We start from the raw sequence: 27,470 nt of genomic DNA on the forward strand, positions 1-27,470 counted from the left end.
ATGAATTTTCCACTATACACCTTAACCATGACCAAAGAACAGGCCTAAGTTGAATGCTTGGAAGCCCTATACCTGGGTTACCAATTACAAAACAAAAATCTATAAGTGAGAGTTGCAGTCCACCACCAGGAACTGGAGACCATAGAGGCTCTCACCCTAATCTACCGCACATCACCCTGACCCTCCCTAACAACACAAAAAAGAAAATCCTGTCCCTATAGCCCTACCAATCTCTCCCTACCTGTCCCTCACTACCAACCTAATACTAACTACCTATCCCTAAGAACGGTCCCTATCTGTTCCTCCCTGTCCCTACACATCTATCTGACCCTACAAAATAAAGATAAAAGGATAAAAAAAGACTAACTCAACCCTATCATAGGCACACAGAACCTAGCTCTCCCTAGGGCACATTAAAGGAGAAACCATTCCATAGAAGAGAGGCCCTCCCTGCACCCAGCCTCTCAAACTCCAGCGAGCGCACTTTTTGGGCCGGAGTCCATCAATCGCCCGTCTCACTTCCTCTTCCCTGATTGCTTCTGCCAAAATATGAATAGAGGGGTCATCCCCCGGTTCAGGGATGGTTTCAGCCAGGAAAGCTGACATCTCATCCCGATCAGGATCCCTCCTCCCCAAGAGGTGTGAATAGAAGGATCTGACCACCTCCAGGATCCCTGATTTGGATCTGTTCATGGACCCCGTACTGTCGATCAGTCCTGTCACCATCTTACAATTCACTAACATCCTGCAGTTTCTGTAAGGGTTGGGCGAGCAGTACCTCCCAAAATCCCTCTCAAAAACCAAGGATCGTTCTGGCACCCCTTGAGCAAGGTCTTCACCCTGGAGATTTCCTGTCGGTCCCCTCCAGTCAAGACGAGCTGCTTGAGTTTCCTCCCAAGCTGCCGACACAGGCGGTACCTGTTCAGGCCCCTGAGGCTCGAGAGCTGACGGAAGAATCTTGCGACCCTACTTTTGAAGATCTCAGTCTTACTGCTACAAAGACCCAAGAGAGGTACCTGGCTCTGAAGAAATTCCTCAAAGGACTGTCTTACTTCCGTTTCTTCCAGAAGGGACGAATTCAGCTTCCATAGGCCTCTCCCCATCCGGGGAGTCTCTGTAACATTCAAAGTAAAGAAAATTAAACAGTGATCGGAGAACTCCACCTCAGCAGCGGACACAGCAGAAGAGACGGTTTCCTCGTTTAAAAAACCTATCTATCCTAGACCTACTGCTTCCCCTATAAAAGGTGAAACCCCCGTGACCTGGGGTGTGCTGGATGTGGACATCCACCAGGCGAGCTTCGCTTACTATGCTATTCAAGGCTATGCTATCATAAGCCAGCCGGTCTCCGATGCCTCCCCTATCACGGAGTCTGGTTATAGTATTAAAATCCCCACTGAATACCACCTGTCGGTTCGTAAAAAGATAGGGCTTGATCCTCAGGAGGAAGAGACATTTACGGTCCCACTTAGATTGCGGGCTATAGATATTGATGAGCCGAAGCTCCTGTCCCCTCATGAAGACGTCAAGGACCAACATCTCCCATTTCTACCTCGATCACTCGTATGCATTCCACCTCCGCGGTCTTAAAAAGGACCGCTACCCCGCTATACGGCTCAGCCGCAAGAGACCAGTATGAGGGCCCACTCCTCCATTCCCTCTGCTTTGTAGATGGACCCCAGCAAAAATAAAATATCAGCCTCAACCCGGGTGAAAAAATCAGAGGCCGTAAATCTAGCCGTATGCGACTTTATGCTGGTGCCAACGGTGTAGGCTCCGCCATCATGGGTGATTGAGTTAGACAGCCTGTTTTTTAACCGTACCCCCCCCCCCCCCCCGACTTCCAATCCCCCCCTGAGGAGGAGCCCGACTCGCCCCTCCTCTTTAAAGACACTGAGGTGTCCATATCCTCGTTTACAGCACTGGACACTTCCTTCCCTGAACTAGACTCCTTGACCCTGGACCCCGAGGTAGTCCCCCCCCCCCCCCCCCCCAGAGGAGTGTGAATCCACCAGAGGAAGAACCTCGCCACTCCCCGAAGGCTCCCCAGATGTTGTGTCCGGCCCCTCACCCCGACCTCCGACACAGCAGAGTCATCGAGGGCTTGGAACCGATTGGAGAGGGGGATCAGAGGGGAGCCTTTGAGCCCTTTCGTAGGCACTCTAGCGATTGGGGGGGCATTAATTTTTTTTTTTAGCCTTGTTCCTCTTCTTCCGACTCTTACCGGTACCTCTTCATCCAAACTTTCGTACTGGGAAGAGTTATCAGAAGCAGCCAACTCCTCCCTCTCCATCCTCCGGATCTCCTCGCTCACCGCCTTCTCCCCCAGGGCCTCAGAAGCTTCGGCTGCTGCCTCCAGAGTGGGGGCAGTCATCACCCCAGTTGCCTGAGCCTTATCCTGCCCCCTGCCCTTACGGCGCCTCACCTGTTGCCACTGGTGGGCAGATGTACCAACTTTGCCTTTCCTCACTGACCTCTCAGCTCCCCTCAGGCCTCCACCCTCATCCCCAGCAGAAGTTGCACCACCAGAGACAAACCCCTTGGCTCCCAGTTGCAGGGCCAGAGATGTTGCTGGAAAAGGAACGGGGGCAGCGGCTGTACGGGTGACCTAGGTCACCACACCGGTGACACCTAATGTCACCACAGGCCGTGGCAAGATGGCCTACCCCACAACACAAGGCACACTTCTGCACCTTGCAGCCTGCGCTGAAGTGGTGGGGATCCCCGCACCTGTGGCAGACCTTCGGTTGCCCCTGGTAGAAGATCTGGATTCTGTCCCTCCCCAGAAATGCTGAGGAGGGGATGTGGTTGACTGTACCTCCTGAAACCTTCAACTTTACCATGAAGGTCCAGCCCCCTGACCAAATGCCAAACTCATCCCTATTTTTCTTAGGGACCTCCATTACTTCCCCATAATGGGAAAGCCACGTCATAATGTCGACCCCAGAGAGTGACTCGTTACTTGTCAGATCGGTCACCCTCTTTACACTATTTTAGCAAGACGCCGCCTGTACGGCAAAGTCTCGCCCTTGCCAGTTCAAAATTTGACCAGAAAAGCTCTAAGCCCTCTGGCCGAACAAAACTGACATCGAAGAAGGAGGTGCCAAGCTGTTGAATCAGGGTTAAAGATGTCCGTCGCCCTGAAGTCCATCTTCAGAAGGAGCTCCACAACCCTCACCCTTGGCGGGAAGCTTCATTGCCCCACCACCGAAGACGGACCACATTCCGCCTGGCCACCCCCTGCCCAGCTGTCGGGAGGGACCGAGCCGTTTCCCCCTCCCCTTCATCTTGGAAAGCAGCCAGGTCGTATCTATCCAGCCAAAAGGCCAAGTCCACCTCTCTTCCCTCTACTTCGATCGTCCGTTCTCCCTTTTTGAGGGCCTCCAGGAAACTGCGCTGCAAGACGCTATCCCTGAGGCCGAGAGGCGAGGAAACCCCCTGAGTAGACCCCCGAGGCTCCAGCCACCACCCCCGAATAACTCAAAGGGCCGGGGGGGGGCAGATGGACTGTCCCCCTCCCCCCTCCTCCCACTGCCATCAGACACCCCATTCACACTTGCCACCTTAGACACACCGCCACTCGCATCCTCAACCACAGACACTTCCATACCCACACCCTCCTCATCCACTCCATCACTCACCCCACTCTCACTCACATGCACACTGGGGTCAATATCATTTTGCCTCACTTTTTGGGTATTTCCAGGTTCTGTTTCCCCACTGCTACCGCCACCTACTGGTGGCATTTTCCCTGCCGGGGGGTTCTGCACACACAGTGCTGCTGTCCCTTTAAGAATCATGCTGCCATAGGGTTTAAGCAGCACTGCCCCCACAGTATGCACAGAGCTTTCTCCCTCACTGGCAGGGAGGAAGCCAGGAGCAGTCCCGCCTCCAGCTCCATCCTGCCTTGTCGCCGTAACCCCCACCGCAGGTAAGCCCCCAGACTCAGGGGACCCCGCCAGGCAAGCGCCCTTACTGCTGCCTGCTGCAGCTGCAGTCTTTGCTCCATTGCTGACTGCAGCTAAGACTGTTTGTTTTTTTTCTTTTGCTTGGGAAGCCACGCCTTCAGCTGCACATCAACCCAAAGCCGCACCCACATGGGCAGCGGTAGCCGAGGAGGCCACGCCCCCCCAAGACTGGCTGCACCGGGACCCCAGGGCCCCCCCCCCCGGCGGTACCAGTCCCCTGGGGCATAGAGCCTCCCACCACCACACCCTGGGCCACAAACAGCCTGGCCACAGCAACTCTGGCGGCCGGCCCCAGGCTAGGCCACTCCCCCTCAGAGTCCACGGCGGCGGGGCCCTCAGCCCCGACTTCACCGCAGACCCCTCCAGGGGAGCCGAACTCACCATTTTCTTTTTATGAGCCGGCTCTGCCGGAGCCGCAAGCCCCTTCACTTTGCTAGGTGCCTCGTACCCCAGAAGCGATCCAGCTTTAACGGATCCGTAAGTGAGGGACCTAGACACCCTAGCGCTCACCGCCTGAAATGCCGTCCCGGCTGTCACTCTCCTGCCCACCACTGGGCCACCCTCCACATTATGCTCCATATCAGACACATCACTACCCCCTCCGTTACCACAAACAGAGGCAGCACCCTGCATGTCATGGCCTGTAATCTCCCCACTCCCTTGATGTGGACCCACAACAGAGCCTGAGCTGGGGTGGGTAGCGGGTGCCGCACAGTGGGACCGAGGGGCCCCAGAGAGGGGGACATACACAAATTTCTGCACAACAGATGTTTTCTTCTTTACCTTTTTCTTTGCTTTTCTCTTCAACCCCCTCCTGGTTGCCTCGTCTTCACAGATCTCATCCCCGAACCTTAGCTGGTTAAAACGGATCGGGGACTTGATCTGCCGGATCTGCTGCATGACGAGGCAGCCCCCCTCACTGTTACTACTACCACCATCCTCATCCTCCCCCTCACTCCTGCTGCCCTCTGAAGGGCTAGAATCTGACGGGATAGCCACTTCCTCGGGGGCTATCCCGCTATGCGACGCCTACTGTGGCCTCTACAACAGTCCGAGTATCTCATATGGCCTGCAGTGACAATGAATTTCTCACAGCTAATATAAACGGTGATTCTACCAGCAGAATAGGGAGTTCAGCTCTGGGGTATAATACAGGATGTAACTCAGGATCAGTAATGTATGTACACAGTGACTGCACCAGCAGAATAGTGAGGGCAGCTCTGGGGTATAATACAGGATGTAACTCAGGATCAGTAATGTAATGTATGTACACAGTGACTGCACCAGCAGAATAGTGAGTGCAGCTCTGAGTATAATACAGGATGTAACTCGGGATCAGTACAGGATCAGTAATGTAATGCATGTACACAGTAACTGCACCAGCAGAATAGTGAGGGCAGTTCTGGGGTATAATACAGGATGTAACTCCGGATCAGTAATGTATGTACACAGTGACTGCACCAGCAGAATAGTGAGTGCAGCTCTGAGTATAATACAGGCTGTAACTCGGGATCAGTACAGGATCAGTAATGTAATGCATGTACACAGTAACTGCACCAGCAGAATAGTGAGGGCAGCTCTGGGGTATAATACAGGATGTAACTCCGGATCAGTAATGTATGTACACAGTGACTGTACCAGCAGAATAGTGAGTGCAGCTCTGGAGTATAATACAGAATGTAACTCAGGATCAGTAATGTAATGCATGTACACAGTGACTGCACCTGCAGAATAGTGAGTGCAGCTCTGGGGTATAATACAGGATGTAACTCAGGATCAGTAATGTATGTACACAGTGACTGCACCAGCAGAATAGTGAGTGCAGCTCTGGAGTATAATACAGGATGTAACGCAGGATCAGTAATGTAATGCATGTACACAGTGACTCCACCAGCAGAATAGTGAGCGCAGCTATGGGGTATAATACAGGATGTGACTCAGGATCAGTAATGTAATGTATGTACACAGTGACTGCACCAGCAGAATAGTGAGTGCTGCTCTGGGGTATAATACAGGATGTAACTTAGGATCAGTAATGTAATGTATGTACACAGTGACTGCACCAGCAGAATAGTGAGTGCAGCTCTGGGGTATAATTCAGGATGTAAATCAGGATCAGTAATGTAATGTATGTACACAGTGACTGCACCAGCAGAATAGTGAGTGCAGCTCTGGGGTATAATTCAGGATGTAAATCAGGATCATAAATGTAATGTATGTACACAGTGACTGCACCAGCAGAATAGTGAGTGCAGCTCTGGGGTATAATACAGGATGTAACTCAGGATCAGTACATGGTCAGTAATGTAATGTATGTACACAGTGACTGCACCATCAGAATAATGAGTGCAGCTCTGGAGTATAATACAGGATGTAACTCAGGATCAGTACAAGATCAGTAATGCATGTACACAGTGACTCCACCAGCAGAATAGTGAGCACAGCTATGGGGTATAATACAGGATGTAACTCAGGATCAGTAATGTATGTACACAGTGACTGCACCAGCAGAATAGTGAGTGCAGCTCTGGAGTATAATACAGGATGTAACTCAGGATCAGTACAAGATCAGTAATGCATGTACACAGTGACTCCACCAGCAGAATAGTGAGCGCAGCTATGGGGTATAATACAGGATGTAACTCAGGATCAGTAATGTATGTACACAGTGACTGCACCAGCAGAATAGTGAGTGCAGCTCTGGAGTATAATACAGGATGTAATTCAGGATCAGTACAAGATCAGTAATGCATGTACACAGTGACTCCACCAGCAGAATAGTGAGCGCAGCTCTGGAGTATAATACAGGATGTAACTCAGGATCAGTAATGTAATGTATGTACACAGTGAATGCACCAGCAGAATAGTGAGTGCACCTCTGGAGTATAATACAGGATGTAACTCAGGATTAGTAATGTAATGTATGTACACGGTGACTGCACCAGCAGAATAGTGAGTGCAGCTCTGGAGTATAATACAGGATGAGTACATTGTAGGTAATGTAATGTCGTTTTCTATGATCTCTGTACATGAATATCTGGTTTCGTTATTAGCCGGTCTTCTCGTCTCGGGATGACGCTGTGCTTGGTGTGATGTGATTAACCTTTCATAATGTAACTCCTGTGAACATTACACAACCTATTTGCTGGATTTAATAGTAGAATTGACTTTGTGATTTCCTCCATTCCCAGCAGTACGCGGTGCTCCTGACGATGGCCTCCTGCCTCCTGGAGTGCCTCTGTGAAGCTAATCTGGAGCAGTATTATCCCAAATTCGTCTCCATTGGACTTCAGAAGATTGAGGAGTTGGCGCAGGTGACGATGAGGGATTACTCCAAGCTGGGTGTTCACCGAATGGAGGACCGCAAACGCCTCTTCCAGCTGATTAAAATCATTCAGAGCGTGGCAGCTGAAGACTGCAATGATAGCCGGACCCCTCCACTGCAGCCAGGCTGCGTCTACCTCCAGCCCCCCAATAACAGATCTGCCACCCGGAGACAGCTGCAATTCGACATCTCCTTCGACCCAGACAGAAGCACGGTTCCCTCTCATCCCATGAAACATGTCGCTGAAGTGTGTGAGACGGCGCCACCTGCTGACCAGAAAATCTTCACGCCAAAGGGAGAGGAGAGTCCCAGCTCTTCGGGCGAGGAGACCTGTGTGAAAGTTGTGGGGGGCGCAGCAGCGGGCTCGAGGGACCATGAGGGCCCCATCGTACATAGAGTGGTGCATGTGTCCGGGTACAACTATGGCGTGCCGCAGACCTGTGTACGGTAAGGAAGGTACTTGTACTTTAGTCCTATGAGCCCTTTGTTCACCTTCTTTAGAATGATTGATCATTTCACTGTCTGTTCTGAAATCATCCTTGAGGGGGAAGAAAAAATGAAACCCAGAAATTTCAGGATCCTTTCATGAAAAGGGTTTTCTTTTTCAAAAACCACAATATAATAAATGATATTGTGAGATCGTATAAAAAAAGTGACTTTTTTTTTTTCTTTTTGGACAGGCCCAGCAAGGAGGTACCCTGGACCGACAACGATAAAATCCGAGTGTGCGTCCGCAAACGTCCTCTGGGCTCGAGGGAAGAAAGACGCGGGGAAGTGAGTGTGGTGACAGCAGAGGACAAGGAGACCATTGCGATATATGAGAGGAAAGAGGCTGTTAACCTGAAAGAATACATTCTGCAGGTATGACCATAATCTGAGGGCGTGGGCTGTCTGTTAGGTCATCAATATGTTGGACTGTACCTTTAAAGGGAATCTGTCACCAGGTTTTTGCTTCCCCATGTGAGAGCAACACAATGTAGAGACAGCTACCCTGATGCCAGTGATATGTCACTTACTAGGCTGCTTGCTATATTTTTTTTTATAAAATCTAAGTTTTATCTGCAGGAGATTATCACTAGAGGATTAGTAAACCTACCGCCATGAAGTGTTCCATATTCATGAGCTCTGTATGTCCCCACCTCCAAAACTGATTGGCAGCTTGCTGCCTATGCAAAGTGTACACAGAAATCTGCCAATCAGTGGTGTGGGCGGGGTTATACAGAACTCAGCATTCAGAGAACTGCAGCAGATAAAACATTGGCTTTATCAAAACTGCAGCTTGCAGCCCAGTAAGCGACACATCGCTGGAATCCTATGCCTCATCCTCAGTCCTTGTCTCGCTAGTTTATGTACCCACCTTTATCATAGCGGTGCCCGAAGTACTATTCACATATTGGTCACCACGGGATAGGGCACTGTTCTGTGGTCGGTAGACCTTGCAGTTGTATCAGCGCAATGCTATGCCATAGTAAAAGCCTCCATTGCCTTTTTTTTTTACTCCGTCTCTATTTTTTGTGCCCTCCTCACTGGGTTTACATTTCCCTTTTCAGCACGTGTTTTATTTTGACGAGGTGTTTAGTGAGACGTTCAGCAATCAGGACGTGTACATGAAGACGGCGTATCCTCTGATCCAGCATGTGTTTAACAGGTAGGCGGCCATTGTGTCATGTATTCTCTACTCTTCTATTTGTTCATCCATCACATCTGCACTCATCATATTATCAGTTATGTTAGTTTGTGGTTTTGGAATATCAGTATGTATGAATGAATGTGGAGTGTTATGAGCTTGCGTCCCTTGTCACATGTATGTCACCACGGAATGAATGGAGCTTAAAGATAAATAATGACATGTCAATGTCAGGTTGAAGAAGGGCAGAATTAAAGGGATTGTGCCGGGGTATTCTGCGTGATCTCATGTTAGGTAAGGAGAAACACAGCCGCACACTGGAGGGGTCCGAGATCCAAGTCCTCTGTCCAGACCTCATTGAGTATCGTGCACTCATCTCTTTGGTGACAATGTTGGGTCTGCACAAGGCTCACGTGAGTAACCGGACCATCTGGCATCATTCTCTCCACCCATGATGGGAGAGTACGCCTGCACAACCCTTTGAATGAGGTAAAGAAAAAAAGCGATCATATTTTTCGGACTTTGAGATGCACCCTCATTTAGACGGCAGAGAATAAGAAACACAAATGTTCCTACTAATTATAACTTCCCTGGTGGTGTAAAGTGGAGGGGTCAGAATCACTAATTTTAATGCTCCAGGGTAGAAGAGAGTGTCAATAGATGTAATGTTTAGTGTTTATCTGTAGTGTGTGTCACATACACACAGCTCTGCTACATATACATGGTTACATACACACAGCGCTGCTAGGGGCACATTTGCAGACATGCGCAGCGATACTAGGGGCATATTTGCAGATACGCAACTCAGCTAGGGGCACGTATGCAGACACGCGCAGAGCTTTTAGGGGCACATTTGCAGATGCGCAGCGCAGCTAGGGGCACATTTGCAGATGCGCAGCTAGGGGCACGTATGCAGACACGCGCAGAGCTTTTAGGGGCACATTTGCAGATGCGCAGCTAGGGGCACGTATGCAGACACGCGCAGAGCTTTTAGGGGCACATTTGCAGACATGCAGCTAGGGGCACATTTGCAGATGCGCAGCGCAGCTAGGGGCACATTTGCAGATGCGCAGTGCAACTAGGGGCACATTTTCAGACATGCGCAGTGCAACTAGGGGCACATTTTCAGACATGCGCAGCTAGCGGGACATCTGCAGACAAACACACACACTATACATTAACATATCTTGTTGCAGTTCCTTCTAGGGATGTGAGAAATCACATAACCTGAAAGGTCCAGGATCTAGCTGGGTGGAATGTCCAGCAGCTGCTTGGCTTGTGCAGCCTCTACTGAGGTCTTGGTAGCTTCCTCTCCTGCTCTGCAGCGAGCACATAGATCAGTGCGGGGCAGGAGGAGAGAGAGCAGCTCTCTATGATCGGGAATGCTGTGTTCTCCATCACAGGAAGCTGCATCAGGACTATAAGACGCACACAAGATTTTTTTTTTTTTCTTGCTAAAAAGCGCGTCTTATGGTTCAATAAATACAGTAATTCCTTGTTTAATTTCCAAATGCCCCCTCATCACCTCTTGGTATTATTCCTGCCTTAGGATATCTTTTTTTTTTTTTTTTTTTTTTTTCCAGGGGAAATGCTACTTGTTTTGCTTATGGCCAGACAGGAGCTGGTAAAACATACACCATGATTGGCACGCCCAAAAACCCTGGTCTGTACGCGTTAGCCGCCAAAGACATCTTCCGGGAGCTGGAGACGAATTATCAGAGAACAGACCATTCTGTGTGGATCAGTTTCTATGAGATCTACTGTGGTCAGCTGTATGACTTGCTAAATGGGAGAAAAAGGTTGGTGTGAACTGAAGTGGATGCGCTCTGTCATGTCACACTGTGTCCATCATTATGACCCTATAGATGTGACGCTAATCCTTGCATCTAAAGTATAACCTAAATCCCACGAAAACCATGGAGTCATTGTCCAGAAAAATAATTGTTATTAATATCAAAAAGTTTATTCAAACATAAGGCATAATACATGTAGCAAAAACATATACCGTAAGATACTAAGAACAGATAAGGCTCAGGTGTAGAAGAAATCAAAACATCATTAGTATAGCAGGGTAGTGAAAAACTGGGCAATTAGGTCATCAAAAAAACAAGATTGGGGGCGTGGCCTGCTTGCTAATGGCACCGGTCACTTAGCTGCTGAGCTCCAGCCACTTCGACTCCTAATCGGCTCATTGCGGCTCGTCAGCGGCACCAATCTCTCTGCACACGGGGGGGGAGTGCTGCGGAGGTATCCAGGATCGTAGCATGCCAAGGGGAAAATCCCAGAAGAAGCCGTCCCCGGCGAAAGTTACAGACTTCTTCTCCAGCACGGGGCGAGGGAAAATGGCGGCAGCATCCTCCTCCACAGCTTCCTCACGCTCATCCAGGAGGGGATCCACAGCAGGCCCAGACTTGGACACAGACGCTGCAGATATACCGCTTACCAAAGGTACAATGCAGAAACTGCTCAGTGCCCTCCGCTCATCACTGCAGCAGGATTGGAAAGATATGGTGGCTGAGCTGAGGGGAGATATCACTGCCATAGGCAGCCGTACAGCACATATTGAATCTAAAATGGGGGAGCTGACAAAGTCACACAATAGCCTCATTGATGCCAATGCAGCACTGGAGGAACAAGTGCAAAAGCTCCATACCAAGGTCTTGGATTTAGAGGACAGGTCCCGCCGAAATAATATAAGAATCAGAGGAATTCCAGAGGCCATACCAGACAAGGGGCTGCAGAGTTTTCTGGGCTCCTTGCTGCAGGAGCTGCTCCCAGACCTGACTGCAACTGATTTCCTGGTGGACAGAATACACAGAGTCCCTAAGCCTAAATCCCTCGGTGCTGATGTCCCTCGGGACACTTTAGCTCGCCTGCACTTTTACAAGACCAAAGAAGCCCTGCTGCAAGCCCTGAGAAAGAGACCCCCTCTGTCTGAGCAATTCCGGCACCTGTCCATTTTTCCAGATCTGTCTGCAGGAACCCTGGCAAAAAGGAGGGAATTTGCTCCTTATACCAAAGTTCTCAGGGATGAAGCTATATCCTATAGATGGGGTTTCCTTGTAAAGATCCTGCTTTTCCGAGCAGGAAATACCCACGCCTGCCATTCCCCACAGCAGTTGGCAAAGCTCCTATCCTCATGGAACTTGGCAAATCTCCCGGCCAGATCTCCAAGAGCTACAGGATCATCCCAACAGGATAAAGTGAATGAAGATTGGTCCGTCGTGTGAGTTATGTGATATGTTTGAGTCGCGGCTGAGACTTAGTTGCTACTTTTAAGGTCCGCTGGTTCTGTTCAACCAGGACCCTGAACCCCCATGGCGGTAAATTTCCACCATACCGCAGGCCCCTTTTTTGGGCTTTTTTCTTTGTGGACTGATGCTCCCTACATCAGTAATGTTAGTGATGTCAATATTGTTAGTGTTATCTCTTTCCTGCCTAACCTTCCTTTTCCCCCTGCAGCTCTAGGCAAGAAACTTTTTTTTCATGTACAATGGTACTGAACTGTATGTCTATAGATGTTAGGGGTCTGAACTCGCCAGCCAAGAGATCCATGTTTTGGCGGGAAGTGGTTAAATCCAAATGTGATGTAATATGTGGTCAGGAGTCTCATCTCCTCCAAGGGGACTCGCACAGGTTAAATAATGCTAAATTTCCTTTCATACTGCTGGCTTGTGGAAAAAAAAAAAAAGGCTGGAGTATTCATTTGTGTAAAAAATACTGTTGCGTTCACACTACATTCACAACATTTAGACCCTGACGGTAGATACGCCATTATTAATTGCTCCATAAATGGATCTAAGTATACTATTGCAACCGTTTACGCCCCCAACTCTGGTCAGATCAGCTTTTTGCGAGGTTTCTTTCCAAGCTTTCATCCGTTAAAGAGGGTAAGCAAATAATCTGCGGGGATTTTAACATGGTAATGTCCAGCACTCTGGATTGCTCCAATACTGCTGTGGGGAGGAAGGAGATGAGCACAATAATTTCAGAAAGGCATCTCCATGATATATGGAGATACCAACATGCAAATGAGAGGGACTACACATTCTTCTCGCCTCGGTTCACCTCTTACAGCAGATTGGACTACTTTCTGGTTGATAGCTCACTTATTATGGATTGCTCAGATTCAAAAATTGGACTTATAGCTTGGTCGGACCACGCCCCCATATACCTGACAGTTCAGGAGCAAAACCGCACGCCTGTTTTTACCCGGTGGCGCATGAATGACTCCCTCCTAGCCTGTAGACAAATCTCTGAGGAGTTGCAGGCCGACCTCGCAGAGTTTTTTAACTTTAATGATAACAAGGAGGTGACAGAGGAAACGCTTTGGTCTGCACACAAGGCCTATATTAGGGGGTCATTCATCAAAATTGCCACTAGGGAGAAAAGGAGGCGTCAGGCAACTTACAAAGCTCTACTATCCCACATAGTACTTTTGGAAGCCCACAATAAATCTGCCCCAAACTTGTCGACATCTGACGAACTCAGGAAACTAAGAACACATATCCGCCAGGTGTTGATGGCAGACTATGAGAAAAACTTAAGGTCCCTCAAACAGCGGTACTATGTCATGGGTGACAGGGCGGGTGCCTTACTAGCCAGGAGGGTTAAAAAACGAGAAATGCAAAATAAAATTGAATACCTCGTGACGGGTTCTAATGCCACAATACGCAACCCAACGGAAATAGCCAACGCATTCGCTGACTTTTACCAGTCTCTCTACAACCTTAAAAATGACCCCACTGCCCCAAAGCCTACCCAAACGGCAATTAATTCCTTCTTAAACAATATTAATCTTCCTCGGTTATCTGCAGTACAGCTGGAGCAACTAAATTCCCCTTTTTCTCTGGAAGAGGTTCGCCAGGCGATGACCACAGCCAAATGAAATTCAGCTCCAGGCCCAGACGGCCTCACTAACTCCTATTATAGGCAATTCACTGAAACCGTGTCTCCTTTCCTCCTGAGACTTTTCTCCTCTTGGCGAGCCACAGCAGATATTTCACCAAATAATCTAGAGGCCATTATAACTACCCTGCCAAAACCAGGAAAACCCCCTATTTCACCAGGAAACTTCAGGCCAATATCCCTCCTAAACTTGCGACTTAAAATTGTACGCCAAAATAATCTCAGCTAGAATACATAAAGTTCTTCCATCACTGATTTCCCCGGATCAAGTGGGGTTTGTGGCGGGGAGGCGAAAGATGGGACGAGACGTATGCTGGATCTGATTGCGGTGGCTGAGGGGAGGAAAATCCCCAGTGTATTCCTGTCCCTGGACGCAGAGAAGGCGTTCGACAGGGTGCACTGGGGATATCTGAAATCTGTTCTGGCCAAGTTTGGTTTCAAAGGCCCCATACTTAATGCCATAATGGCGCTGTACTCTAACCCTAACGCCAAAGTTCTGGCATCCGGATTTATATCTCGGAGTTTTGAATTAACCAATGGGACACGCCAGGGGTGTCCGCTCTCCCCTATCATCTATGCCCTTGCTATAGAGCCTCTGGCACAGACTATCCGTGAATGCCCTCGGATCTCGGGGATTCGAGTGGGGAGTATAAATCATGTGGTCAGTCTATATGCAGATGACGTGATTTTATCTTGCACTAATGTAGAGGTGTCCCTACAACACGTAATGGAGATCCTGTCCTCCTTCGCTCAAGTCTCGTATTACAAGCTTAATATTACCAAGGCCTTAATTTTTCCGCTCTTCTTGCCAGCCTCTACCAGAGCCACTCTTTCTCATCTTTACCCTTTCAAATGGGAAGACGAGGGAATCCCCTACCTGGGTATTATACTGGCCCCGCTACACTCCGTGATCCGGAAAAATCTGCTGACCCTGCACACCTCATTGGATAAAGAACTTACTCGCCTTTCTCTTCTCCCGCTCTCTTGGGTGGCGAGAATGCAGACTTTTAAAATGATCTGTCTCCCAAAAATTATCTACTTACTTCGGTGCCTGCCCCTAACAATTCCGCAACGGTATCTCACCAAAATTCATTCGCTAATGAGTAAATTTATATGGGCTGGGAAAAAACCTAGAATAGCCCTGAGATGTATGCATGCCCCGTTCAGTGGTGGAGGAATGGGTATTCCTAATATTCTAACATATCACAGAGCTGCTATCCTGGAACCGGCTCGAGATTGGTGGAAGAATGATTCAGACTTGAGATGGTTACAGATTGAGTACACCTGGGCACAGGCCCACTCCCCTAAACAATTCATAGACTCCCTGCTCCTAACCCCTTCGCCCCCCGGCGATCTTCTACCCACCACAGCAGCTCTAAAGAAAGCTTGGTCCTTATGGAGCAAGCCAGTGTCACAGGCTCTAGGTCCCAGCCTTCCCCTTAGATCGCTGGAAGCCTTCATTCCGAATTTGAATCTTGCCGCCTGGACACGTGGAGGTCCAATTACCCTAGCAGATCTCTATAGAGAAGGCGTCCTACTCCCGTACTCAGAAATGTGTGTTAAATTTAACCTCCCCCGACACAGTTTATTCCAGTTTTTTCATATACGTCACTTCCTTCAGTCCGCTCCTCACCTACCGGTTCCCACAACAGCCGACCACGCCGCAATTAAAAAATTCTTTCAAAATAGCAAAATCAAAGACCTTTCATACATCCATAACCTGCTAAACTCCCCGGAACCGGACAAACAATTGCCGTATATGCTCAAATGGGAAAAAGATCTAGCCTCTCAGCTTCCGTCGCAAGAATGGTTCGCGGCCTCAAAATGGATCCACAAATTCTCTTCATGTCTCAATCACATAGAGCAATTAAAAAAGGTTCATCTGCGGTGGTACAACTCCCCTACTAAACTGGCTTCTTTTTCCCCACATATGTCACCTTTGTGCTGGAGGGGATGCAACCACAGGGGCACCTTGTGTCATATGTGGTGGTTTTGCCCTAAGTTATCTAACTTCTGGCAGGAGGTGTTCAATCTAATCCATGAGGTTACTAGTCTCCGTCTTTCCCCAAACCCAACCTTAGCGGTGCTACACATTGACCTAGATGGGATCCCGGATCTTTTAAAAAATATCATTTCTCACATTCTCATAGCCGGCAGGTACTGTGTGGCATACAAGTGGAGGTCGGTGAGCCCCCCTACAAAAACAGAACTAATTTGAGAGGACCAACCTACACTGGCTATACGAAACCAACTTGACCCCCAATCTAGAGAAGAGAACGGTGAGACTTAAACAATGGCATCCGTGGGCCACTTCCCTTTATGCAACGGCCCTCCCCCAGATACAGACACCTACACCATAAACAAATTGATTGTGCCTAAGAATGCCATGCATGTAGAGCTGCTTCCCCCCCCCCTCTCCCCGCTTCTATGTTCAAGTTGTTGTTGGAAGGGGTATTTAATGTCCCAGATTGATATTCTAATAATGGCTCGAGGTTATTCCACCTCTTGCTACTCATTGCTCCTGTTCTTGATGTTTTTGTATGAGAAGTTTGTATTTTTTCTGAAAACTCAATAAAAACCTTTATGATAAAAAAAACAAAAAAAAAACAAGATTAATGGTAGCCTAAAGTGCCCTGAGTGAACATGCCCAAACCATGGAGATGAGCTAAGCAAGAGCTAGTACCAGAATAAAATAACATGTAATGGGTAATAACTTATGTAGGAGTGTGCATGGAACACTATACATAGCAAAAGCTAAGTCAAAAGTCTGATTAATCAGAAAAGGCCCAATTTATCCATACTAATGTCTGCCAATGTGATGTCCAGTGCAGCCCCGACGCACGTTTTGGTGGGCTTCCTCAGGGGGTTTAGCTTTTGCTATACCTAGTGTTCCATTTACACTACAGAAGTTATTACCTATTACATGTGACTCTATTCTGGTACTAGTTCTTGTTTAGCTCATCTCCATGGTTTGGGCGTGTTCACTAAAGGCACTTTTTGCTGCACATTGTATGCACTAAGCAGTTTAGGTTACCATTAATAATGTTTTTTTTGATGACCTAATTGCCCAGTTTTCCCTACCCTGCTATACTAATGATGTTTTGATGTCCTCTACACCTGAGCCTTATCTGTACTTTTGTATTTTTATGTTCTTGCTACATGTATTATGCCTTATGTTTTGAATAAGCTTTTTTTTTTATATTAATAATTACATTTCTGGACAATGACTCCATGTTTTTTGTAGGATTTGGAGTGTCCTTGTTATACCTATTCTGACCCTCTAGATAGGCATATTGCTAGTTGGACATTTATATACTACAGTATGTATCAGTGGATTCCATCTAATGTATAACAATAATATTCTCTCCTACGCCGTGCGTCAGGTTCATAGGAATTAAATGCGTCGCTCCCTGTGATTTTGAATAGGATATAGTTTTGTGGCGGGATGAATAAGCCATGCATCATACCCTGATGTCTGCCATGCACCCCGCTATTATTGCAAGTCTCATGGTATTTAATCTCTGATCTAATGAAGTTTTGCATTGTCATCCTTCAGACTCTACGCTAGAGAAGATGGGAAGCACATCGTGCAGGTCGTGGGCCTGCGAGATATTCAAGTTATTAGCGTTGAGTTCCTCCTAGAGGTAAGCAATCCACAACGTTATCCAGCATTGCCGATAAGTACAGCAAAATAAGGAAGGGTAACTCCTTAGGTGATCCTGAAGGGAAGCAGAGAGCGCAGCACCGGTGCCACCGGGGTGAATTCTGACTCTTCTCGATCACATGCGGTCATTCAGATCCAGCTCAAAGATGCCAGGAACCGCAGACTCGGAAGGTGAGATGATCACAGGGTGAACAGTCTTGGTTTCTTTTTTTTTTTTTTTTTTATACTATTATCAGTACCATAGCACTAGGCCAATCTTTAGTTTTCAGGCTCCAAATAAAAATTATTTCTGTTGACAATGTGTAGCCACCACCAGGGGGAGCTCGCTACATACAGGCTTATACAGTCAGTACTAGATGGAACTCGCTGCATACAGATTTATACAGCCACCACCAGGAGGAGCTCACTGCATAAAGAGTTAGACAGCCACCACTAGAGGGAGCTCACTGTATACAGATTTATACAGCCACCACTAGGAGGAGCTCACTGTATACAGATTTATACAGCCACCACTAGAGGGAGCTCACTGTATACAGATTTATACAGCCACCACTAGGAGGAGCTCACTGCATAAAGAGTTAGACAGCCACCACTAGAGGGAGCTCACTGTATACAGATTTATACAGCCACCACTAGGAGGAGCTCACTGTATACAGATTTATACAGCCACCACTAGAGGGAGCTCACTGTATACAGATTTATACAGCCACCACTAGGAGGAGCTCACTGTATACAGATTTATACAAGTTACATACAACTGCATAGTAAATTCAATCACAGAGAAAACAAGCGATCAGAAAAATCAAAAAAGGGGGGGTTATGCTGGAGTGGACTGCTATATACTACTAAAACAGGTATTAAGTTTGTCATTGGACATTTGCTCATTATTTGCATTTATGTATTTGTCCTGTTTTGTCACACTCTTTATTCCTTTAGGAACTTGCAAAAAAATTTTTTGTTTTCAATTATGTCATCTAGTTACATGCCTTGTATTGATGTTCCTATTAGGTTTTTCCACTCCATGCTTACCCCATTTGGTTGCTTGCACGCTGCCATGGTCAATCTATGACTCCACTTCCTGCCGTTTCCCTGTTTTCTGAATAAACTTTTATATGTTTCATACATATGTAGTTATTTGGATTTTTCTGATCGCTTGTTTTCTCTGTGATTTAATTCATTTTGCGATTATCCTTGTATATATATCCTCTACTTTATCCCACTTTTCTATATTTTTAGCAAAGGATTGGTATATTCATATCTACGTGAATGGGATTGTTATCCTTACTATGGTTATGCATAGTAAATTCGTACGGTGTGTACTCCTATGCTCCTTCTAATGGTGGCTGTGGGGAGACAGGAATGTCATCCTTTAGCCCTATTACTATGTGAGGAGACAGTGCTTTGGCTTCTGTATCAGGACATGGTGCTCTAACAATGGTAAAGGTTTATTTTGAAATCAATTGGTGCAAACTTTTAACTCTAAAAACTAGATGATGTTTAGATTTGGTGTAACAGTAACAAATTTCTGGGATTAGGAAAAAGGGTTACTTTATTTTTTCTTTAAAAACCCCCACCCCGTGGCGATACACTAACCTGTAGGATGTATTTTTCTTCCATGCTTCTGCTCCAGAATGTCCTTCATTGATTTAGCTGGAAGTGAACGAGCTTCTGATGCCCGCGAATCTGATAAACAGACCAAAATGGAAGGCGCAGAAATAAACCAGAGCCTCCTGGCAGTAAGTCGACATCTCCGTAGGTTCAGCTGTATGGTCACGCGTACGTCGTAGCTGTGATCGAACAATCACAGACTCAAAGCTCCTGATGGGACTAGAAAAATGGGAAGAATAGTGTAAGCGCTTAAGGACGCAGCCAATTTTCCATTTTTCCCCTCCTTTTTTATAGAGCCATCACTTTTTTTTTTTTTCTCCTATACACATACAGAAGCAAATGACAAAAACGGATCTGCAAACACTAGGGTAAAAGAAAAAAGTAGCACACACCAGTATAACTGCCATATGGGGGATTTATTATAATATAGACACTGTAACAGAATATTGCCCCATAACACTCACAATACTGTGGACTGTAAAGAGACCAATTGTCAAACTGACATAAGGGGAGGGGGAAGATAAGCAACTTCCAGAAGACAATGAAGGTCAAAGTATAAAATTGCTTTATTGGACACAGGGCAAGGAACAATACAAGATTTAAAATAAAAGCTGATAGCTCATCGCAGAAATATCAAAACACCGTTGTCCACACATGCTGCTTCAATGTATCCCATAAAGGGAGGACAAAAAAGTGAGACCACCATTCGATATAATATATAAAGGCATAGCCTGCTCAAATTAAAGGTAGTAACACATAAGAACACTGCAGATAAACATATTAAACAGTAAACATGTCCTACATTACCTAATATGTGCTTGTGCACGCAGACAAGTGGGTAGACCTAGTGCACCCCCTGACGAAGGTTCCCGAAACGCGCGTCGGGGCGGGCACCAGGGATACATTGAAGCAGCATGTGTGGACAACGGTGTTTTGATTTTTCTGTGATGAGCTATCAGCTTTTTATTTTAAATCTTGTATTGTTCCTTGCCCTGTGTCCCTTCATTGTCTTCTGGAAGTTGCTTATCTTCCCCCTCCCCTTAAAACACTAGGGTAATAAAAATTGGTGAAACAATGAGCACAGGGTGGTTTTCCCTCGTGTGAATTGGACTCCTATTCATTAGGTCCAACAAAAAAAGAAAACCGGAGGAATTTTCTTAGGACAAATGTATGTACAATTAGTGCTTGTGATTACTGACCCCAAAGGAAGAAGCTAGTGTGAAACGCGCGTCGGGGTGCCACTCTGCAACCAGGTCATGTATACTTTTGATTTTTAGAGCTCCTTTTTACCTCCTTACTATCTGCTTACCGGTAAATAACTTTAATGGCACTGTGCACCTCAGCACTATGCACTTTCCAGATATTATAGGATTCTTCCCAGGTACTCTTTGCTGCCATAAACCTCATTTTAGAGTCATTGAGCATTGCAGGGTGCACCTTTAATTATAATTCTGGATATATGAGAGCTATGTGCTTTGCTTTTTTGTGAGGAATAGGGTGCTCTTTGCATTTATTTTAAGAGCACTAACTGGGATATCAAACAAACACTCTCCCTGTAGTGAATTGTGTTTCAGAATCTTTCATAACCTATACCTCTATATCAGAGATTTGTGTGCTTTACCATCTGTGAGAAATAGGCCATTCCTTGCATTTAATTTCATGAGCACTAACTGTGATGCTAAATAAATTAGACTGAATAGATATTTTTCATTATTTTTCCTACCTGTGGGATATTGCACGAAGTGTCCTCACTAATTATATCATGGCATTATTGCATTTGTCTGAGATCTCGTAGGAATTATATGCTGCTCCACATACAGCTATTGACTGAGATTTTGTTGTAATTATATTATTTGCTGCTCCATTTACAATTATACTTTGATTGTTTAACTTTGTTTAAATCCATTTGATCTATTTATATCAGGGCTTATTAGCAAATCTTTTACGTTGACTCTCACAAGCACTAACTGTACATACGTTTGTCCTAAGAAAATTGAAAATGTCTCCGTTTTTTTGTTTGTTGTTGTTGTTGTACCTAATGAATACGAGTCCAATTCACACGAGGGAAATGTAATAACCACCCTGTGCTCATTCTTTCAGCAATTTTTATTACCCCAGTGTTTGCAGACCCATTTTTGTTCATTGTGTTTTCCATTGGAATTTTACATTCTATGTAATTTTGTGCTCAATAAAGATTTATGTACCATTTTTAAAAATACTTGGCATTTGCTTCCGTATGTGTATAGGTACATATTGAGTTGTGGAAGTGCCACCTAGAGCTAGGCCTTTATTTTTCGTTTGTGTCTTTTATTTCTCCATTGACGTATCAGTAGGAGGGCTTGTTTGTTTGCTGCACGAGTTCTGGTTTTAAATGACGCCATTCATTTTACCATTTAAAGTAAGGGATAGTTGTAAAAAAAAAAAAAAAAGTGCGGTGAAATGATGAAAAAAAAAAATGCATTTCTGACAGTTTTTTGAGGGTCTATTTTTACTGAATTAATTGTGCAGTTGAAAAAAATTGCCAAATTACATGATTCTCCGGGTCAGTACAATTACAGAGATACTAAACTTATATTGTATTTTTTTTTTTTTTTTTTTTTTTTAACCACAGTGGCTTAAAAAAAAAAAAAAATTCTGAACTTTTTTTTTTTTTTTCCTCAAAGTGTGTTGCCATTTACTGTCTTGACGTTTTTTTGAGATTCTTAACTTTTTTTTGCTGTTGTGTCAACGGAGCTGTGGTGAGGGCTTGTTTTTTTTTGCATGGCATGCTGGTGTTTTTATGCATACCATTTTGGGTTACTTAAATATACTGAATCCTTCATGTTGAATTTTTTTTTTTTTGTGTGCTGTCGCAGTACTAGAAAATGGCAATTCAGTTATCCCTCAAAACCCCTTTACAGCATTTACTAATTGGGGATAACCAATGTTATATTTTGATAGATGGGACTTTTATTAAAATAAAATTCTGTGTCTGTCTTAAGAAAAAAAAAAAAAAAAAGTGTAGATTAGTCTGAAAGCATTCATGGGCTGCACCCGAAAAGTGGAAAAATCGCCAGCCATACAGCTGGTTGGGACACTTGGCTTGAGCCAATGAAGGATCTGTGAGGTTATAATATGTAATGAAGCTGCATGATTTAAAGGGCTATTCCCATCTCCAAACACCTATCCCAATATCTAGTAGGTATAATAATAATAATATTTGCAAATACCTCCAATTAGCAATGTAGTATAGTTCCTCTGATTCGCTATGTCGCTTACCCCATGTGCAGGGCATTGCAGTAGATGGGTCTCCATGGTTGCAACCATTCATAGTGACAGTTAGTGTCGTAACCATGGATACCCAGGCAATGCCCTGCACATGGGGTAAGAGACAGAGCGAATCAGAAGACTACATTTTTAATTGGAAGTATTTGCTAATATTATTACTACATATGGGGATCGGATCTTGGAGATGGAGAATCCCTTTAAGGCTCTGTGTCTCTGCGTCTTTTTCAGCTGAAGGAGTGTATTCGTGCGCTGGATCAGGAGCAGGCCCATACACCTTTCAGACAGAGCAAATTGACCCAGGTAGGAACAAAATATGCAGCAAATGTCTAATTGAAAAGCTACATTGAGGCCTTCCTTGTGGCCCCATCACAGAGTATAATTCTGTATCCTTACTGAAATCTATTGCAGAAGATCACATGCGTTCCTCACCCATTATGTTCTGCACTGTGTGCCTGCTTTCTGGTGTTTTATAAGGTGAAGCTATGACATCAGAGTGATGGCAATTGACAGCCAGCGCTGTGCAAGATGACCTCATGTGAACCGAATGCTTCACCTCCACTGCATTATAGGGTTTTCCCCACAAAGTACATTTTAATAGATTTTGGAAAAAAAAACCACTTCTACAATGTGTATATATAAAAAAAATGTTCCTGTGCAAGATAATTTTATAAATGTGCCCCTGCTGTGTAATGGTCGTGTCTGACCATACAGGAACATGGTCTGATCATACCACAGCTCCTGGGCAGGGGAGGAAGCAAAAGAGAGTATACAGACATCACAGCAGGGGATCACAAATGAACCTTTTTGAGAGTTAAAACATTTCCCTGCATGTTTTTAAGCAATGTTTTACCTCTTAGATCAGCTGTGATCCCATACTGTCCTGTCTTTATACTTTTCTTTTGCACAGCAGGTGCACATTTATAAGATTATCTCAGCACAGGAACATTTTTTTTTTAACTCGTCCAATTGTGGAAATTATTATTATTGATTAAAATGTTGACTTAAAATTAATTTTGTTTGTGGGGAAAACTCCTTAATAATTGGCTCTGCGAAGCCCCATTCTTGGGATCGGCGGGGTCAGATTTTTTGAGCCATCAGAATGTTATAGATAGACAATAACTTTAAAACTTCTTGCACCCCTTTAAAATGTGTTATATATGGTCTCTTATCTTCTGATAAATAACCGTACAGGCTATTTTTTTTCCTCTTTATTGTGTGTATTAAAGGGGTTATCCGAAGAGAGAAGAATATAACTTAATGTATCTTATTTATCAAATATGTGCCCATTGTGTTTCAGACACTTCTCTTGGTCCCATATTAATTCGCACTCTTTATGGAGTTTCTTCTGCCCATTCTGTGACAGTGATGTGTTTGATTCCGTTTATCAGCTAAGCCAGCCCCCTTCAGACAGCCCCATCTATACACATCCCTGACATGGGGGGGAAGCTCAACAAATGGAGAGGAGGAGGACTGAAATTGGGTGTCGGGTGCAGATGTAATAACTAAGTTATATTGATAAGTTCCTTTTATTTTAATTTGACTTAGAATAAAAATCCTTTTCTCCCATAGCGCAACCTTGTTAGGCGGTTTCTACATGGAGATATTTACCATTCTAATTTCTAAAGGCCATAATTCTTGTATCTGATCTCCAGGTGCTGAAAGATTCCTTTATTGGAAACTCCAAGACCTGCATGATCGCCAATATATCCCCAAGTCACATCGCTACCGAGCACACACTAAACACTCTGCGCTATGCAGATAGGTAAGTAGTCGTGTGATGTGGAAGAAGAGTTACCGTCCGATACTTCATGATAAATGCTGTCAACTCCAGGATCTACAACTCCTGTTACACCTAATATTAGTGTCAGGTCTGCAATTAATGCACAAGAAACAGCTCCAAGTGAAACGCCATGAACATTTTAACATTTTGGCAAATCACATGGAGCCCTACATCCCCACAAAATGTGACTCTCCTGAATGCCACCTTTTCAGACATAAGCCACTGTCATCTACTGGGCTATTAATGCCTGTACTGGCTTTGATAACCAAGCTGAACAGGTATGAGTTGAAAGCCATTTTTTTTTCTTATTGTTTCAAATCATTCAAGAAAGGTGGTTTTGTATGTACAACGCCTATAATGCAGACTTATGTACTACACACCAACTTGCACGTCCTTTCCTGTACTACATACCAGCTCTCTCGTGCGCCCCCCCTTCCTGTGCTACATACCAACTCGTGCGCGCGCCCCCCCTTCCTGTGCTACATACCAGCTCGCTCTCGCGCTCCCTTCCTGTGCTACATACCAGCTCTCGCGCACGCACCCCCTTCCTGTGCTACATACCAGCTCTCGCGCCCCCTTCCTGTGCTACGTACCAGCTCTCGCTCCCCCTTCCTGTGCTACGTACCAGCTCTCGCGCACGCACCCCCTTCCTGTGCTACATACCAGCTCTCGCGCACACACCCCCTTCCTGTGCTACGTACCAGCTCTCGCGCCCCCTTCCTGTGCTACGTACCAGCTCTTGCGCCCCCTTCCTGTGCTACGTACCAGCTCTCGCGCCCCCTTCCTGTGCTACGTACCAGCTCTTGCGCCCCCTTCCTGTGCTACGTACCAGCTCTCGCTCTCCCTTCCTGTGCTACATACCAGCTCTCGCGCACGCACCCCCTTCCTGTGCTACATACCAGCTCTCGCGCACGCGCCCCCTTCCTGTTCTACATACCAGCTCTCGCGCACGCGCCTCCTTCCTGTGCTACATACCAGCTCTCACGCGAGTGCCCCCTTCCTGTGCTACATGCCAGTTTACATAGCATTAGACAAGCAGATGAATGAGAATATCTTGACTGAAGTCTTATGTGATGCAAAATATTTCTTTAGTTTGTAACCATGGGCTTACTAGCACATGGAAAGCCTGGAAGATGTCTTTCTCCACTGAGTGTACTGTTGATTTATGCATCGGTTTTTAGTATAGCTACTACCACCTAAAATGTGTAATGTTGTATTCTAGAGTAAAGGAGCTGAAAAAAGGAATGAAGTGCACCGCAACCTGCAGCAGTCGGGGCAGGTCTGCTCCATGTCTGTCTCCTAAACGAGGTCAAAGTTCTGCATCTGTCTTGGGTGAAAAAATATCTCCAAAAAAAGTAAAACTTGGGCTGCCAAACTCCTCTCCTACGATCGTTAAGCACAAATCTTGTCCATCGGTTTTCCATCCATCCAATGTCCCCTTGTCATCCACTCCAAAAATCTGCACAAAGCAAAATACCGGGGGGAGATGCGGTTCAACCCAAGCTTGGCTAAGCCATACTACTCCAGTCAAAGGCTCAATAAAGACTGGCAGGAAAAAAAATGAAAACCAGGATAAGATCCCCATCTCCAGGAATCCTCAAAGTATCAAGGCAGACATGGGCTATGAACCTAAAGAAGATCGCAGTCGGCAGTCTTTACAGAAAGTACAAGCTGTGCAGCCAGTGCAAAAGCAAATTATCTCCCGAAGTGGGATGTGTACAGATATGACGGCAAGATTGTGGGATGATAATGATGACTCCACTTGTAATAAGACGGCTGGTGACTATAGGGGTCACCCAGAGCAAAAGGAAAGGGAGGAACACTTGAGATACTATCACCAGAAGATTCAGCACCCTCCCATCCTTCTTCAGAAGCTTCAATATCAACCACTTGAAAAACTTTTAGACAAATATAAACCCCAAGAGGTCACAGTGGGTCATCTCAGAAGCTCTGCATCACAACGTGAAGGAACTCCAGTAGATGATCCCGATGACAGTGACTTTAGCGAAGACTCCTTCTCATTCACCTCCAACCAAAAGAAAGGAAGAAAAGAAGAGATGGTTCGAGAAAGGCTTTCTTTTTTTCTTCACCAGGGTTCAGCAAGCTTAGACTCCAGGAAGCTGTCGGGAATGGGGCAATCGAAGGAGAACAGAAGTACACTAAACGGCAAATGCAGTTGTGGGCTGTCAGACAGGAAGAGAGCGGAAACCGACGATCACTCTATATGGAGTTCTGGAGAAGAATCCACCAATCCTCGAGATTCATCCAATGTCAGCAATACTCCAGAAAAACCATATTCTTCTCAGGAAGACTTAGAAAATCAGGAATCAGCTTTGTCTCGCAATTTAATCAGTGACTTTAATCCATTACAAGAGAAATGTAGTCGAACTCTGTCTTTGGATGATTCTCCGACAACAGGAACACAATTGGTTGTAGAAAGAAGTCCAGACATTAATACCTCGTGCGAGTCGTCAGTCATGGCGCCCCTCACTGTGTCTCTGTTGAAAGATAACTGGTCACTGGAGTCTACACACAACCTCGAGACTCACGATCTTCCCAGATTTAATGATGGATCAAATAGTGCAAATTCAGATAAAGTCTTGAGTGTTGAATTTCACTCCAAGGACCAATCTGTTGAGAAGAACCTCTCGGATTTGGTTAAGAAAATGCTTCAGTATAATGAAAGTTTACGTATAGATAGCCCCCAATACCAGTGCAAGGACTGGTTTCCGGACAGCAGCTATGAATCCAAGTCTAATTCTGCTGGTTCTCCGCTGTCCCTGAAACAATCCGGCTTGGCTGAAAAGAGGTCTTCCAGACTCGACCATATTGGACAGTCACTAGCCTATGCGAAAAAGGAATCCTACAGCAATAGCGATTCTTTTTTAGATTTTTCTCAGTCCAGATGTAGGGATCAGGTTAGCCATTATGACGCAGATACTGAGGACAGTGGTGCAAAAGTCAATGCTCAAGGAATACTAAGTCCATCACTGGTATTTGGAAGGAAAAAATCAGAAGATGCAGCTGGAGCTGCCATAGACTGTGAGGTCTCGCCCGCCAGTATCAGTCCCGTACCTCTTCAGGCCAGTCCGGTGGACTCTGAAGACTCCTTCAAGCTGCCATTAAGGGATGGCGAACTGGAAGATTTTAAAAACAAACTGATGAACTGCATATTTGCCCACTGTGATGCCAAGGAGATGCCAAAATGTGCCTTCATCAGAGATGAACGATGTCCAGGAACGCCAACCTCGAGTAGCCCGATACTTTCTCCCCATGTAACAAGTCAACAGGTGAAGAATATTGAAAAGGCTCAGTAAGTAAAT

General features: G+C 45.7%; 1 protein-coding gene across 1 annotated transcript in view; it reads left to right on the top strand.

The window, feature by feature from the left end:
* The window catches only part of KIF24 (kinesin family member 24), a 52,775-nt gene that overhangs the window by 8,023 nt on the left and 17,282 nt on the right, over positions 1 to 27,470 (top strand). The window contains exons 2-11 of the mRNA XM_073553166.1: positions 7,160 to 7,740; positions 7,974 to 8,154; positions 8,844 to 8,941; positions 10,504 to 10,719; positions 17,385 to 17,472; positions 17,542 to 17,663; positions 19,123 to 19,228; positions 22,596 to 22,667; positions 24,020 to 24,129; positions 25,370 to 27,460. Coding sequence (XP_073409267.1) covers positions 7,181 to 7,740; positions 7,974 to 8,154; positions 8,844 to 8,941; positions 10,504 to 10,719; positions 17,385 to 17,472; positions 17,542 to 17,663; positions 19,123 to 19,228; positions 22,596 to 22,667; positions 24,020 to 24,129; positions 25,370 to 27,460 — 3,644 coding nt within the window. The 5' untranslated portion in view covers positions 7,160 to 7,180. The remainder of the gene's footprint in view (positions 1 to 7,159; positions 7,741 to 7,973; positions 8,155 to 8,843; positions 8,942 to 10,503; positions 10,720 to 17,384; positions 17,473 to 17,541; positions 17,664 to 19,122; positions 19,229 to 22,595; positions 22,668 to 24,019; positions 24,130 to 25,369; positions 27,461 to 27,470) is intronic.

The sequence above is a fragment of the Dendrobates tinctorius genome, unplaced genomic scaffold (assembly GCF_039654945.1).
Source record: "Dendrobates tinctorius isolate UK_male_01 unplaced genomic scaffold, ASM3965494v1 ptg000197l, whole genome shotgun sequence".
Classification (NCBI taxonomy): domain Eukaryota; kingdom Metazoa; phylum Chordata; class Amphibia; order Anura; family Dendrobatidae; genus Dendrobates; species Dendrobates tinctorius.